This window comes from Geotrypetes seraphini, chromosome 9, assembly GCF_902459505.1.
Source record: "Geotrypetes seraphini chromosome 9, aGeoSer1.1, whole genome shotgun sequence".
Taxonomy (NCBI): domain Eukaryota; kingdom Metazoa; phylum Chordata; class Amphibia; order Gymnophiona; family Dermophiidae; genus Geotrypetes; species Geotrypetes seraphini.
This window is the reverse complement of record NC_047092.1, coordinates 151,623,462-151,636,245: the sequence shown is the minus strand read 5'-3', so window position 1 is coordinate 151,636,245 and position 12,784 is coordinate 151,623,462. Positions and strand designations below refer to the sequence as shown.

The 12,784-nt window shown below is 38.7% G+C and overlaps 1 protein-coding gene across 2 annotated transcripts in view; it reads right to left on the bottom strand.

Moving 5' to 3' along the window:
- PLS1 (plastin 1) overlaps nt 1-12,784 on the bottom strand; it is a 107,717-nt gene that overhangs the window by 58,408 nt on the left and 36,525 nt on the right. For both annotated transcript variants that reach the window (XM_033958793.1, XM_033958792.1), the window contains exon 3: nt 6,601-6,764. In XM_033958793.1, coding sequence (XP_033814684.1) covers nt 6,601-6,764 — 164 coding nt within the window. The remainder of the gene's footprint in view (nt 1-6,600; nt 6,765-12,784) is intronic.

Sequence of the window (12,784 nt, the reverse complement as noted above, 5' to 3'; positions counted from 1 at the left end):
CATTTTAACAACTTTCTAACAGCTTCCTATTAGCTGTCATAAGAGGGTCTAGATCAGTGGTTCTTAACCTGGGTTCGACTGAACCCCAGGGGTTCGATGAGTCAGTCTCGCGGGTTCGGCGGAGGTCAAAACACACCTCCGACTCATATAGCGCTTCGGTCACGTTCAATCATCTATCAGTTAAATCACAAATTTTGATCAGGAATTGATTGATGTATATAAGGCGTTAGTTACAGATTGATAGATCAAGAAACCGAGTACACAATCAGTCTTGATCAAAATCACTGAATAGCTGATAGATGATTGAACGTGACCGAAGCGCTTATGATTCGTGATGATACGCCCCGCTTGTCCATAATTGGCTGCAGATGATCACGCAACATCGCTTGGCCTATCTGTGCTGCAGGGGATTTGATGCACACAGTAGTTGAATTGTAACTGTTGTGATGGTATGTCGTGTGATACCTATCTTAATATTTTAATCCCTTACTAACTATGTCGAGCAAAATACGAAAGTGGTCGGACGAATATGTACAATATGGATTCACATGTATAACGGAACATGATGGGAGTCAGCGTCCTAATTGCATTATTTGCAATGCCAAGTTGAGTAATTCTAGTCTAGCCCCGGCAAAACTAAGGGAACACTTCCTTAAGCTGCATGGAGATGGAAAATACAAGAACACAACGCTCGCTGAATTCAAGGTGAAGAGAGCAAGATTCGATGAAAAGGCTACTCTGCCTGTTCTCGGCTTTGTACCCATCAACAAACCGATCCTCACAGCATCACAAAGTTGCTTACCTGATCGAAAAGCAGGGCAAACCACACACCATTGGTGAAACACTCATAAAATTAGCTGTGTTGAAGATGGCGAATATTATGCTGGGAAAAGCGGCTGAAGTTCAGTTATCTGAAATTCCTCTTTCAAATGACGTCAGCAGCAACAGAATAGAGGACATGAGCAAAGACATCTTGGCTCAAGTAGTTGGAGATCTGATTTCAAGCCCGGCAAAATTCAGCCTTCAACTTGACGAGACCACAGACGTTTCCAATCTAAGCCAGCTTGCAGTATTCGTGCGCTATGTGAAAGACGACATGATAAAGGAAGATTTTTTATTTTGTAAGCCTCTTACAACAACAACTAAGGCAACTGATGTGAAGAAACTTGTGGATGACTTCTTCAAAGACAACAATCTTTCGTGGGATATGGTTTCTGCAGTTTGTTCGGACGGAACTCCAGCCATGCTCGGAAGAAAGTCCGGTTTTGGTGCGCTAGTAAATGCCGATGCACCACACATCATTGTTACGCATTGCATTCTGCACAGGCACGCGTTGGCAACAAAAACCTTGCCTTCAAAACTGGCAGAAGTTTTAAAAATTGTTGTGGAATGCGTGAACTATGTGCAAAACAATGCTCTGAAGCACCGCATCTTCAAGGAGCTGTGTAAAGAAATGGGATCTGAATTCGAGGTACTTCTGTACCATTCTAACGTTCGGTGGTTATCCCAGGGACAGGTGCTGAATCATGTTTTTGCCATGCGTGTGGAATTAGCTCTGTTTTTGCAAGAGCAGCAACATTGTCATGCAGATTGCTTCAAAAATTCTGAGTTCATTCTCATTTTAGCGTACATGGCTGATATCTTTGCAGCTCTCAATCATCTCAATAAGTAGATGCAGGGTGGTGGAGTCAACATCATCGAAGCGGAAGAAAACCTGAAAGCTTTTCAAAAAAAAAGCTACCATTATGGAAATGACGAACAGAAAATGATAACTTCGCAAACTTTCCCCTGCTAGACAACTGTGTAAGTAAGATCGAAAATGTATCTGGAATCGGAGACATTTCTGTACCCGCGGAACTGAAGCAAACTATTGCCACGCACTTAGATGAGCTTGCAAAGTCTCTCGATGGATACTTCCCTACAAGAGAGTCATATCCAGCATGGGTGAGACAGCCGTTCACGTTTAGTATTGAGACAACAGATGTCAATGATGAATACCTCGATGAAATCATTGAAATTCACAGAGCCAGGTTCAACAGCAACTCTTCAGAACAACAACAACGCTCTCAACGTTTTGGTGTCAACAATTGGTAACGTACCCTGTTATTGCTAAGAAAGCTCTGGAAATTTTCATACCATTTGTTACAACATATCTTTGCGAGCAATCCTTTTCGAGGATGCTGGACATAAAAACGAAGAAAAGGAACAGACTTTGTTGCGAAAATGACATGAGAGTGTCACTTGCCAAGGTAAAGCCGCACATTTCTGAACTGGTCTCTGAGAGGCAACAGCAGAAGTCACACTGATTTGCAGTAAATTTCATTATTATGTTATTATTATTCGAAATATAGGAGAACTTTTTTGTTTTCAAAATTAATATTATTTTTTCCCTCACTGTATACCTATGTTTTGAATTTGTAAAAATCATATTTTATTTTTCCAATAAAGAAGGGTTCAGTGAACACGCATATGAAACTGGTGGGGTTCAGTACCTCCAACAAGGTTAAGAACCACTGGTCTAGATGGTGGACTTTGCCGTTTTTAGCAGCACATTTCCTTTTCCAGGCAAACTTATTTTCTCCGTCCTATGGCTAGGACATCCTAAGCTGTCATGGGAGGAAACATCTCTTCTAACAGAAAGATGCCATTTGTGGCTCACCATGTTAATGCACCTTGTTGCACCTTGTCTATCTTCTGAAGCTCCTGGGTTCAAATCCCACCCTCACCTTTACTCATTTTACCAACTTCCTAACAGCTTCCTATTAGCTGTCATAAGAGGGAAAATGCTTGAGTACCTGATTGTAAAAAAAACCGCTTAGATAACCTTGATAGGCGGTATATAAAATCCTAATAAACTTGAAACTTGAAGAGGGACTAGATCAGGGGTAGGGAACTCCGGTCCTCGACAGCCGTATTCCAGTCAGGTTTTCAGGATTTTCACAATGAATATGCATTGAAAGCAGTGCATGCAAATAGATCTTATGCATATTCATTGGGGAAATCCTGAAAACCCGACTGGAATACGGCTCTCGAGGACCGGAGTTTCCTACCCCTGGTCTAGATGGTGGACTTTGCCGTTTTTATCAGCACATTTCCTTTTCCAGGCAAACTTATTTTCTCCTTCCCATGGCTAGGACATCCTAAGCTGTCATGGGAGGAAACATCTCTTCTAACAGAAAGATGCCATTTGTGGCTCACCATGTTAATGCACCTTGTTGCACCTTGTCTATCTTCTGAAGCTCCTGGGTTCAAATCCCACCCTCACCTTTACTCATTTTAACAGCTCTCATAAGTGGTAGACTTTGCTGTTTTTCATCAACATTCTGCAGATTGCAGGCACAGGTGCATCAGATACATTCATCTTCTCTCTGCTATAAACCATTGTGGTAGGAATGGATTTCCTTCTATGCAATATCTGCACAGGGCAACAGATAGAAGAGTTTACTAAAATTTCAGAGGGCTTGGACAGGTATTGAAGGAAGGTACATGTTTTTGAGATGTACCCTAGAGACATTCCTGTTGGTATATTCAGCTTGGCTGTTTGTGGTTTCATGCTTGAGGAGTGTGTGTTGGGGTGGGGGAGGGGGGTTCAGGAAGAGAGAACAGGCTGCTTTAGTCATCTGAGAATTGCTGCAGATCATTTTAAAGATCAACTCAAATATGTTTAAGAAAAGGAATGGCCAAAGAGTTTGAAGGTTTTCTGGTAGAAAAATTAATATGAAATATTTGCTAACTGACCTATGGAAGATAAAAGTAGCATCTTAAGGCATAGAGCTATAGAAGGAACTTTGTTTAGAATTTGGTAACAGTGCCTCTACAGACTAAGCAGATGACAAATGGCTTCTAGTAAAAGCTTTAAGAAGGGAAGGAATTGATTAAAAGTCAGGACAGGTGTGTTTGCCCAAACCACACCTAAAGCACGCCCAATCAGATTTGAAAGTTTTCTGGTGGGAAGTCCAAACGGTGCCTATACGATGCCTAAATAGAGCCTAAATAACGCTGATTGACACTTTCGCCACAAGGACGACTAAAGCACGCCTAAAGTTAGGCGCATTTTATAGAATCTAGGCCTCAGTGCAAAGTCCATGGATTAGTTTTATTTGTAGATAATTTTTGAAGGAGTGTACAGGGAGACTTTTCCTTTTAAAAATACATACAAGAATTAGGAGAACAAACTACCCACAGACTTTGCAAGCTGAGCACATTTTTGAAACTTGTTCTCTAAAATATTTACAAGGGGGTGCTGAAAAGTTCTCAGCCCAACCAATGATCTGAAACAATGTCAAAACATAATTTCATTTCTGCAAATTGGTACTTAAAAAAATGATAGTGTAGAATCTAACAAAACACCTATTTGCATTGATGTAAAACAGGAACAACCATCTTATCTAACAATATATTGGATGGAAACTGTATCAGCTTCTCTTTACGACCTAAGCATAGCACCTCGGTTTTACTTTAACTGGTTTTGATGTAACCAAGTTTTAACAGCTTGAAAACAATTCTGAAGATGCATCCAACACAGTCAATCACTGGTATCAAAAACTATATATCAGCATATAATTGAAAATTCACATCCAATTTTTTAAATTCTTGACATAGAGGCAGTAGACATATATTACAGAACACAACTGATAATGCTGAATCCTGTGGCACATCTTTACCAAGAGTAGACCATTCTGAAAAATCTTGATCAATCACTACCTGAAATGTTCTTTCAGATAATGATTGAAACCAGTCCAGTTTTGTAAGCAATATCTCATGATTGACCGTATCAAATGCTGATAAAATGTCCAAGAAAATAATTTTGAAAAACAGTTCCCTTGAGCAAGACTACATTTCAAAAAGTCCAGTATTGATACTAACAATAATTCTGTAGAATGTTTTGGCCTGAAACCAAACTGAAAATTGTCCATGATATCGTATTTATCCCCAAATTCTTGTAACTGAGAAAGTACAACTTTTTCCAATACCTCTGATAAAAAATATCATCACTAACTGGCTAGGTGGTCACTCCACCCAAACTCTGCCCACAGCATATTTTAGTATTTATATACCACTTATAGCCTAAGTGGTACATTCAGGTACTCAAGCATTTTTTCCCTATCTTTCTTGGCAGGCTCATACACTATCTAATGTACCTGGGGGATTAAGTGACTTGCCCGTGGTCACAAGGAGCAGCATAGGATTTGAACCCACAATCTCAGGGTGCTGAGGCTGTGGCTCTAACCACTGCGCCACACACTTCCCATGCTTGCCCCTAATTTTGCTGATTAGGAGTTGCTGTTAAAAGGCAATATTCAGTGGTGCTGTCTGTTTAAGTGCCACAAAATACCGTCGCTTAGCAAGAAACAAGCTATTTAAATGTTCAGGACCTTGTGCTGGCCATTTAAATTGCTTTGATTATTTAACCCTTTGTTTTTATTGTAAACCACTCTGATGCTTTGTGAATAGCAATATATTAATCACTTTACTAAATAAGCATAAAAATATGACAGTGTTGAAACCCATGATGATGTTGATCCAGACCAGTGGAAAGGGTTCATTTAAGATGATTCTCCAAATATGCCAGCACCAACTGCTCTATCAATTTTGTAGGAAGGAGCAAACTAGAAATAGACCAATAAGAACTGGGGGGGAGGGGAGAATATCTAAAGTAAGGCCCTTCAAAACTGGATGAACATTAGACTGCTTCAGGCTCAGTGAGATCTTCTAGACATGACTAATACACATGTCTCTTATCACCATCTGGACAACCTTTATGCAGCTGGCAGGGCAAGGATCCAAGGGACAGGTAGTAATGTTCAAGAGTTATTATACCTCTGTATTGATCCATGGTGTGACCTTACCTTGAGTACAGTGTGCAATTCTAATTGAATTTCATCAACCATTCAATGCGTTACATTAAATAAAATAATTTTAACACAGTTTTTATATTATGTGGAGCAGGATCTTCAGAAGCTCTTCCAACTGGTAGTTTTGAACCACTCAGGATTGTCCATTACAATTGCCATTGATATATTGTATGGTATATTAGCTCTTTATCATTTAACTTTTGATTATCCAGCTATTTTATTTCCTTTCAATTAATTATTTATAGATTTTATATACATTTATAAAGACTTATGTGCTTTGAAAATTGTCGGTTGAGGACACCATCTGACATGTTTTGCCTACCGGCTTTTTCAAGGATGTCCCCTATATATGCCCCTATGTCTCATTACAATTCTGGGCTTCTCTGCATATTAACAGAGAAGGAAATAAAGGAAATAAAATAGATGGATGAGTAAAAGTTAAATGATAAAGAGCTAATATACAACGTATAATGATGATTGTAATATGCAGTCCCAAGTGGTGCAAAAATACCAATCAGAAGCACTTCTGAAGATCCTGCTCCACATAATATAAATTGTGTTTAAATTATTTTATTTAATGTAACATATTGAATGATTGATGGGATATTAGAGAGTGCTACTATAAGAAAACTGCCTTTGGCTATTCTAATAGAATTGGCATTCTGTTGTATACACATCAGAGGCTCTGAATGAAATAAAAACTTATTTACACCAAAAAGTATTTTCTTAGCACTAATTTACTTACCGACACAAATTCTTCAAAGTTTATCTTACCATCCTTGTTGCTATCAGCAGCTGCTAGAATTTTTTCCACTATTTCTCTGACTTTGTAGCCAGGTAAGGGAAGGCTTGCCTCTTTAAAAAGATCATGAAGTTCATAGTCACTGACATAGCCACTGTTGTCAATGTCTGCAGGTGTGAATAATGAAATAAAAAATTACAGAGAGTTGTTATTTTACCCTTTTTACTAATATTTTATTGTAAACTGTTTAGTTATTTACGATAGATGGTATATCAAATGACTAATAAACTTGGAAACATGCAGAGTCTTGGCAACAGTATAAAGACTTGTAGAAATTCAGGCCATAGAGCCAGTGCTGCCAGAAGAATTGGGCTCCGGCAGATACTCCATATTTTTCATAGTGTCAAATAAAGGCTCAGAGGACTGAGACCCATTCTAGATCTGAAGGTTCCATGCTTTCACATGGAAACCATGCGGTCAATCACCACAGCAATAGCTCCAGGGGAATTTCTAGCTTCCTTAGACTTGACGGAAGCCTACCTGCACATTCCCATATTTCCGAAACACTGAATATCGCCACCAACTGGCTAAATTGCTGCTCCACCCCAAGCCTTGTGAAAATTTGGCAGTTATAAAGCATTCAAGATCTTCTGGCTATTGGCCCTGACGCAGTGGACGAATAATGGTGTCCACGAAACGCTGGCCGCATCGGCTTAGCCATTAAATAGGCTATATAATAAATAAAGAACAGGACGTTCAAGCTACAAAGAAAAACTGCTTGAGATAAGTAACTCAGCTGCCTATTAAGCAAATAATACACTCTGAATATGTTTCAAGCTTAAGTTTAAATTGTATACGATTGGACTTTTTAATCACAATACTTAAGTTTCACCTAAAAAAAGTTTGGACTTTTTATCACAGTATTTAAGTTTCACTTAAGAAAAAGTTTCAAAAAAATTAAGTCCAGGTTGTTTGGCCTATGACTGGAGTATGGAGCTGTAAAAATACGCTGACCGTCTAGTCCATGATAGGACTGCGCGTATGCTCCGAATTTGAGGCCTTTTCTTCCTGAATAGGATTATGTTACCTATACAGTGTATTTTTCATATTAAGTGGTAACTACTTCGTATACGAGTATAGGATATTTTGACCACTTGGGTTGACTATATTTAGTTTATATACTACCCCTAACCTAGCCAGTTAGCAGTGATATTCAGTGATACTACCTGATTAAGTGTTACTATCAGCAGCCAGCTAGCGCAGCATGGTTTACCAGGCAGGAACTTCTGTGTATGTTGTTGATGTCTAATATCCTTTCTGTGAAAATAATATATTCATTTTAATGACATGGGGCCTCTTACGCATCGCCTCAGAACATAATAACCTGGCCCTGCCCTGGTGTGTTTTGATTCATGTTTGCCCGTTTTCAGCCACCTTTTTTAGAAAACCATACTGTTCTCTGTTTTTCCTAGCTTTATTTATTTTCTGAGAAAGTTTCCCCGCTCTTTCAATTTAATCCACTAATCTTTTACGACATAAAGATAACCACACCCTTTCAGCATCACCTTAAGGCAGGGGTGTCCAATGTCGGTCCTCAAGGGCCGCAATCCAGTCGGGTTTTCAGGATTTCCCCAATGAATAGTGCATGAGATCTATTAGCATACAATGAAAGCAGTGCATGCAAATAGACCTCATGTATATTCATTGGGGAAATCCTGAAAATCCGACTGGACTGCGGCCCTCGAGGACCGACATTGGACACCCCTGCCTTAAGGTATACCCCATTTTAACAACATTGTACGACACCATTCTGCCTTTTCTCCTTTATTAAATTATACTGTGTTGGATAATCACCTGCCTAGATATTAGGATACTTTCTCCACTGGGAAGTATCTTGTGGTAGGGCCGTATCGAGGTATCTGCAGCTAGTGTGGCCACATAGGGTGCAAGGGATGCCTAAATCTGTATCCTTTGCCTCCCCTGCTTCACCATGATGTAGTAGGTAAGGCAGGAGCGCTAGGGGGCATGTCACACAGGGCACATTTCCAGCTAGGGATGCTTCTATCTTGCAAGGGAGGGGGGGGGGGGGAAGTCCATTACCATTCACATTATGAGCTTTCTAGGAAGGAAGTCCAGCCTTTCTCTCTTTCAGATTGTATAGTCTACATCTGGTAGATTGAAATTTCACCAGCAGCAACTTCCTTTCATGGCAATTGTATGTATATAGTTAATTGAAAAGATCTGTCTAGCCTTTCTACTAGTGCTTAAATGTCTGTACAGTAGTTCAATCTGTTGTAAACGTTAAGTGCCATCTTTCCATTGAAAGATGACCCATAGCACCTCCACCTTTTCCCATGTCCCCTGCATTTCAGCTGCTTTAATATTTTATTACTTAAAGTTTTACATCTCCTGTTGTCCTTTCTTCCCTACTCAATGTACGATAGCAATTCAGTGTCAAGGTGCTCACTGAACCAAGTCTCTTTGTAATAAAACCAATATTATCCGACTATGAACATATGTGCTCACAGCCCTTTAAATCTTTCTTCGCTATAGCCCGATATTCCCCATATCTTCTTTGTTATTAATAGCTTTGAGAGAGTCTTTGGGCTTAAAGGTGCTGTTTAATTATTAGATCTTATGACATGGCTGCACAGGGTTCTGACTTCCCTTCCAGCAATAGATTAGAGTGATTACAACAGAACAACTACCCACATAGTAAGTCAAGGAGTGGCCTAGTGCTGTTCCTTGTGCCCCAGATACCATAGTTAGATTGTGATCCTGCCAGGACAGATAGGGGGAAATACTTAGATTACCTGATTAGCTTCTGAACTACTCAAATGTCTGCACCATTGGGCAGTATATCAAATACAAAATAAGCTTGAAGCCTGCACTCCTGCTAGGATCTACATTGCTGACATGCGAGGAGGGGCAAAAGAAACCAGGAAATGGTGGAGTAGACTAGAACATTTGATTATCTGCCATAATGTATGACAGTGAAACAACATGATAAAGTTGACAATAAAAAAATGTTGATATCACTGTTGATTTATAATACACCAGATTATAAAAATGTTTAACAAAATGCTATGGAGCTCTTGGCTGGGTAGAAGTGCAGTTTCATTTATGGCTGATGGCCTGCTACCACTTTTGGTACATGAACAGATTTTAAAGTGTGCAGAAATAATGTTGTATTGCACAAGCCCATCTAGATAGGCCAGTATAACATTTTCATAAAGTGACATGCTCGGATTGATATAATCAGAGAGCAGAACCTGTTTGTACTGTATATTAATGTTTTATCCATTAGACTGCACTTCAATCGAAGGATGTCAATGACATTTTGCTAAAATCAGTATGCCACCATGTTAAAAATAAACATATAATGCTTTGCCAGCTACCCATTTAGGGGCCCTTTTACTAAAATGTATTAAAAAAATGTGCTTAGCTTGGTTTAATGTGGGATTGTCCCTGCGCACTAAGCCCATTTTTAATGTGGCAGTAAAATAGGGCTCTTTGTTAAATTTTTTCAGGTCCCACACTAAATTTGTCCATTAGTGTGCATGACCTGCAAAACATTAACATAAGAGGACTTACCACCTTCTATTTAGGAGGCACTGAGACCTTGATTCTATAAAAGGCGTCTACTGAGTTACATGCCTAACTTTATTTTTTTTTAATTGGTTAAATTGGCCCTGCTAATTGAAAGCACCATGAAATACCAATTAAAAAACAACTTAACTCAGTAGATGTCCATACCAAAGTGCCTACCTGGAAGTTAGGCTTGGTTAGGGGCAGAGTTTGGGTGTAGATTGAGTTAGGCACTAGTAAGCATCTATATTAAGCGTCTGCATATTAGGCCAAGAAAACCCAGGCTTAATATACTGGTCTGGTTTTATATTAATCTTATATTAATTTTATAGATTAATCTATAAGAATTCATATCATGTATTTCTTCTGATTTCCCGTTGTTTCAAAAACTATGAGAATACCCATTTCCTGATGAAGCTCTGTAGACAATCATAGAGTGAAACGGAGATCTTCCATCGTATTTCAGCTATTCAGCTTGACAGAGTAAAACCCAAGCTAAGTATATAGATTAAATTATGGGTCTCCATTAGGAGTAAAACAAAAATTAAAGAAATAGCACAAAAAATCTTAAATGTACACAAAGGGGTGATTTATTTGAAGACTAAGATTTCACACAATTATTTATAAGAATATTTCAGATTCATAAAAACAAAAAAAAGTTAAAAAAAAAAAAAGAGACTTTTGACCAGTGATAGCTCGCATTTAGGTCACTTACAAAGACAAGTTCTAAAATCAAGTAACCGCATGCACTTGAAGTCTTTCAGTCTCTAAAAATTTATGAAAACATAAAGCAATTAAGACCGGCTTGTACCAGATAATGCCTATCTTTATTAGGGTTGTTGGTTAATATACTGGTGCCTAATATTGTGATGCCTACCAGCACCTAAGCTGATTTAGGTGCTGCTAGGCACAATTCTACAAACGGTGCTTCAGTTTGATTGACATGCAGTAGGTGCTGCTTTGCTAGGTACCCACCGAGTTCCAAGTTCCCAAGTTTTATTTAAAATTTGATTTAAACGCTTATAAATATTTCTAAGCAATATACATCAAATAAAATGGGGGACACGTAAAAAATCTACATGTCTGGACATTCACTAAAACTAGACTAACTAGAGACAAGTGGAAAAAGAAGGAAGAACTACAATTTATACAAAATGAAACATTTAAGAGATGAACTAAAGGAGGATTCAATAAAAACGAGGAAAATAAGTTAAGAAACTCTGCTGGTTAGGAAAGTATGCTGAGTATTACTAACGCCCAAATCATAGCTTTCAAATGCATCCTCGAAGAGAAAACATTTGAGAAAGCCTTTAAATCTATTTAGTACAGATTCCTCCCTGAGGTAAATAGGTAGAGAGTTCCAGAGTTGGGGGGGGGGGGGGGGCTGTGACTGAGAAAATCGTAGTGCGTCTCGTGTTGATCACCTTCAACGATGGAATGGAGAGAAGGTGTTGTTCATTTGATCTAAGAGCCCTCATTGAGCAGTACAGTATAAACAGTTTATCAAGAAAAACGGGTAATTTTGAAGGTTAAGAGAGCAAGTTTACATGTTATTCTGTACGATATCGGGAACCAGTGAGCGTTTTTTAAGCGAAGAGTGACATGATCAAACTTTTTGGAGTTTGTAATAATTTTATAGCTGTATTCTGGATGATTTTTAATCATCTTAATTCTTTCTGCGTGATTCTTTTTTTATAGAGAATTGTAATAATCCAATTTTGAATTACGAGTGAGTGGATTAGAATGTTTAGTGATGGTAGATCGAGGATCCTAGCCAAGGATCTTATCATGCATAGTTTATGAAAATAGTTTAACCACTACGTTGATCTGTTCATGGTATGATAATTAGGAGCTGTTTATAGAATCTGGCCCTGAATGCTCCCGCATTATCCCCCTCTTTTATGAACACATAGCATGCATTTTAGCGCCGACAGTGGCAGTAACTGCTCCAACGCTCATATGAGCGTTGGAGCAGTTACCGCTGCTGCTGGCGCTAAAACCCACACCGTGCGTTTGTAAAAGAGGGAGTTATGTCTGTTATTGAGATAGTATACACTAATCATAACACTTGTGTGCTCATTCCCTGCCCATGACACACACCCCTACAAAAAATATTTTTGAAAAATAAACTAGCCTATGTACTGCACAGGAAAAGACAAACTACTGTTTTGCAGTAAGTGATTCCATGCACTAAGCATGTGTTAGGGTTTAACATCCTTTAGTAAAAGGGTCCCCCCCCAGTTAGGACTTTGCACAGATATTTTAGTGTGTGATATATATCTATGGCTATTTGTTTTATCACTTCATTATATCAAGAAAGATGGATAAGCACAGTCTATATTTACAAGCTCATTTTCAATATGCTAAACCCATATTAACAAAAATAGTAATTATGATACTACCTTTTTGCATACCACCAAAAAACACAACTACACTGAGAATTCAGCCCACAAAATAAACAAGAAAGATTTGACCTCTCAAAAAGTAGAATATTATGACATTAGAACACAGACAGTTGATATCTCCTCCCACCACACGAGGTGCTTCATATCCTGTAGACTCCATACAGGAGTCCTTTCACATGGCCTATACCAGTAGC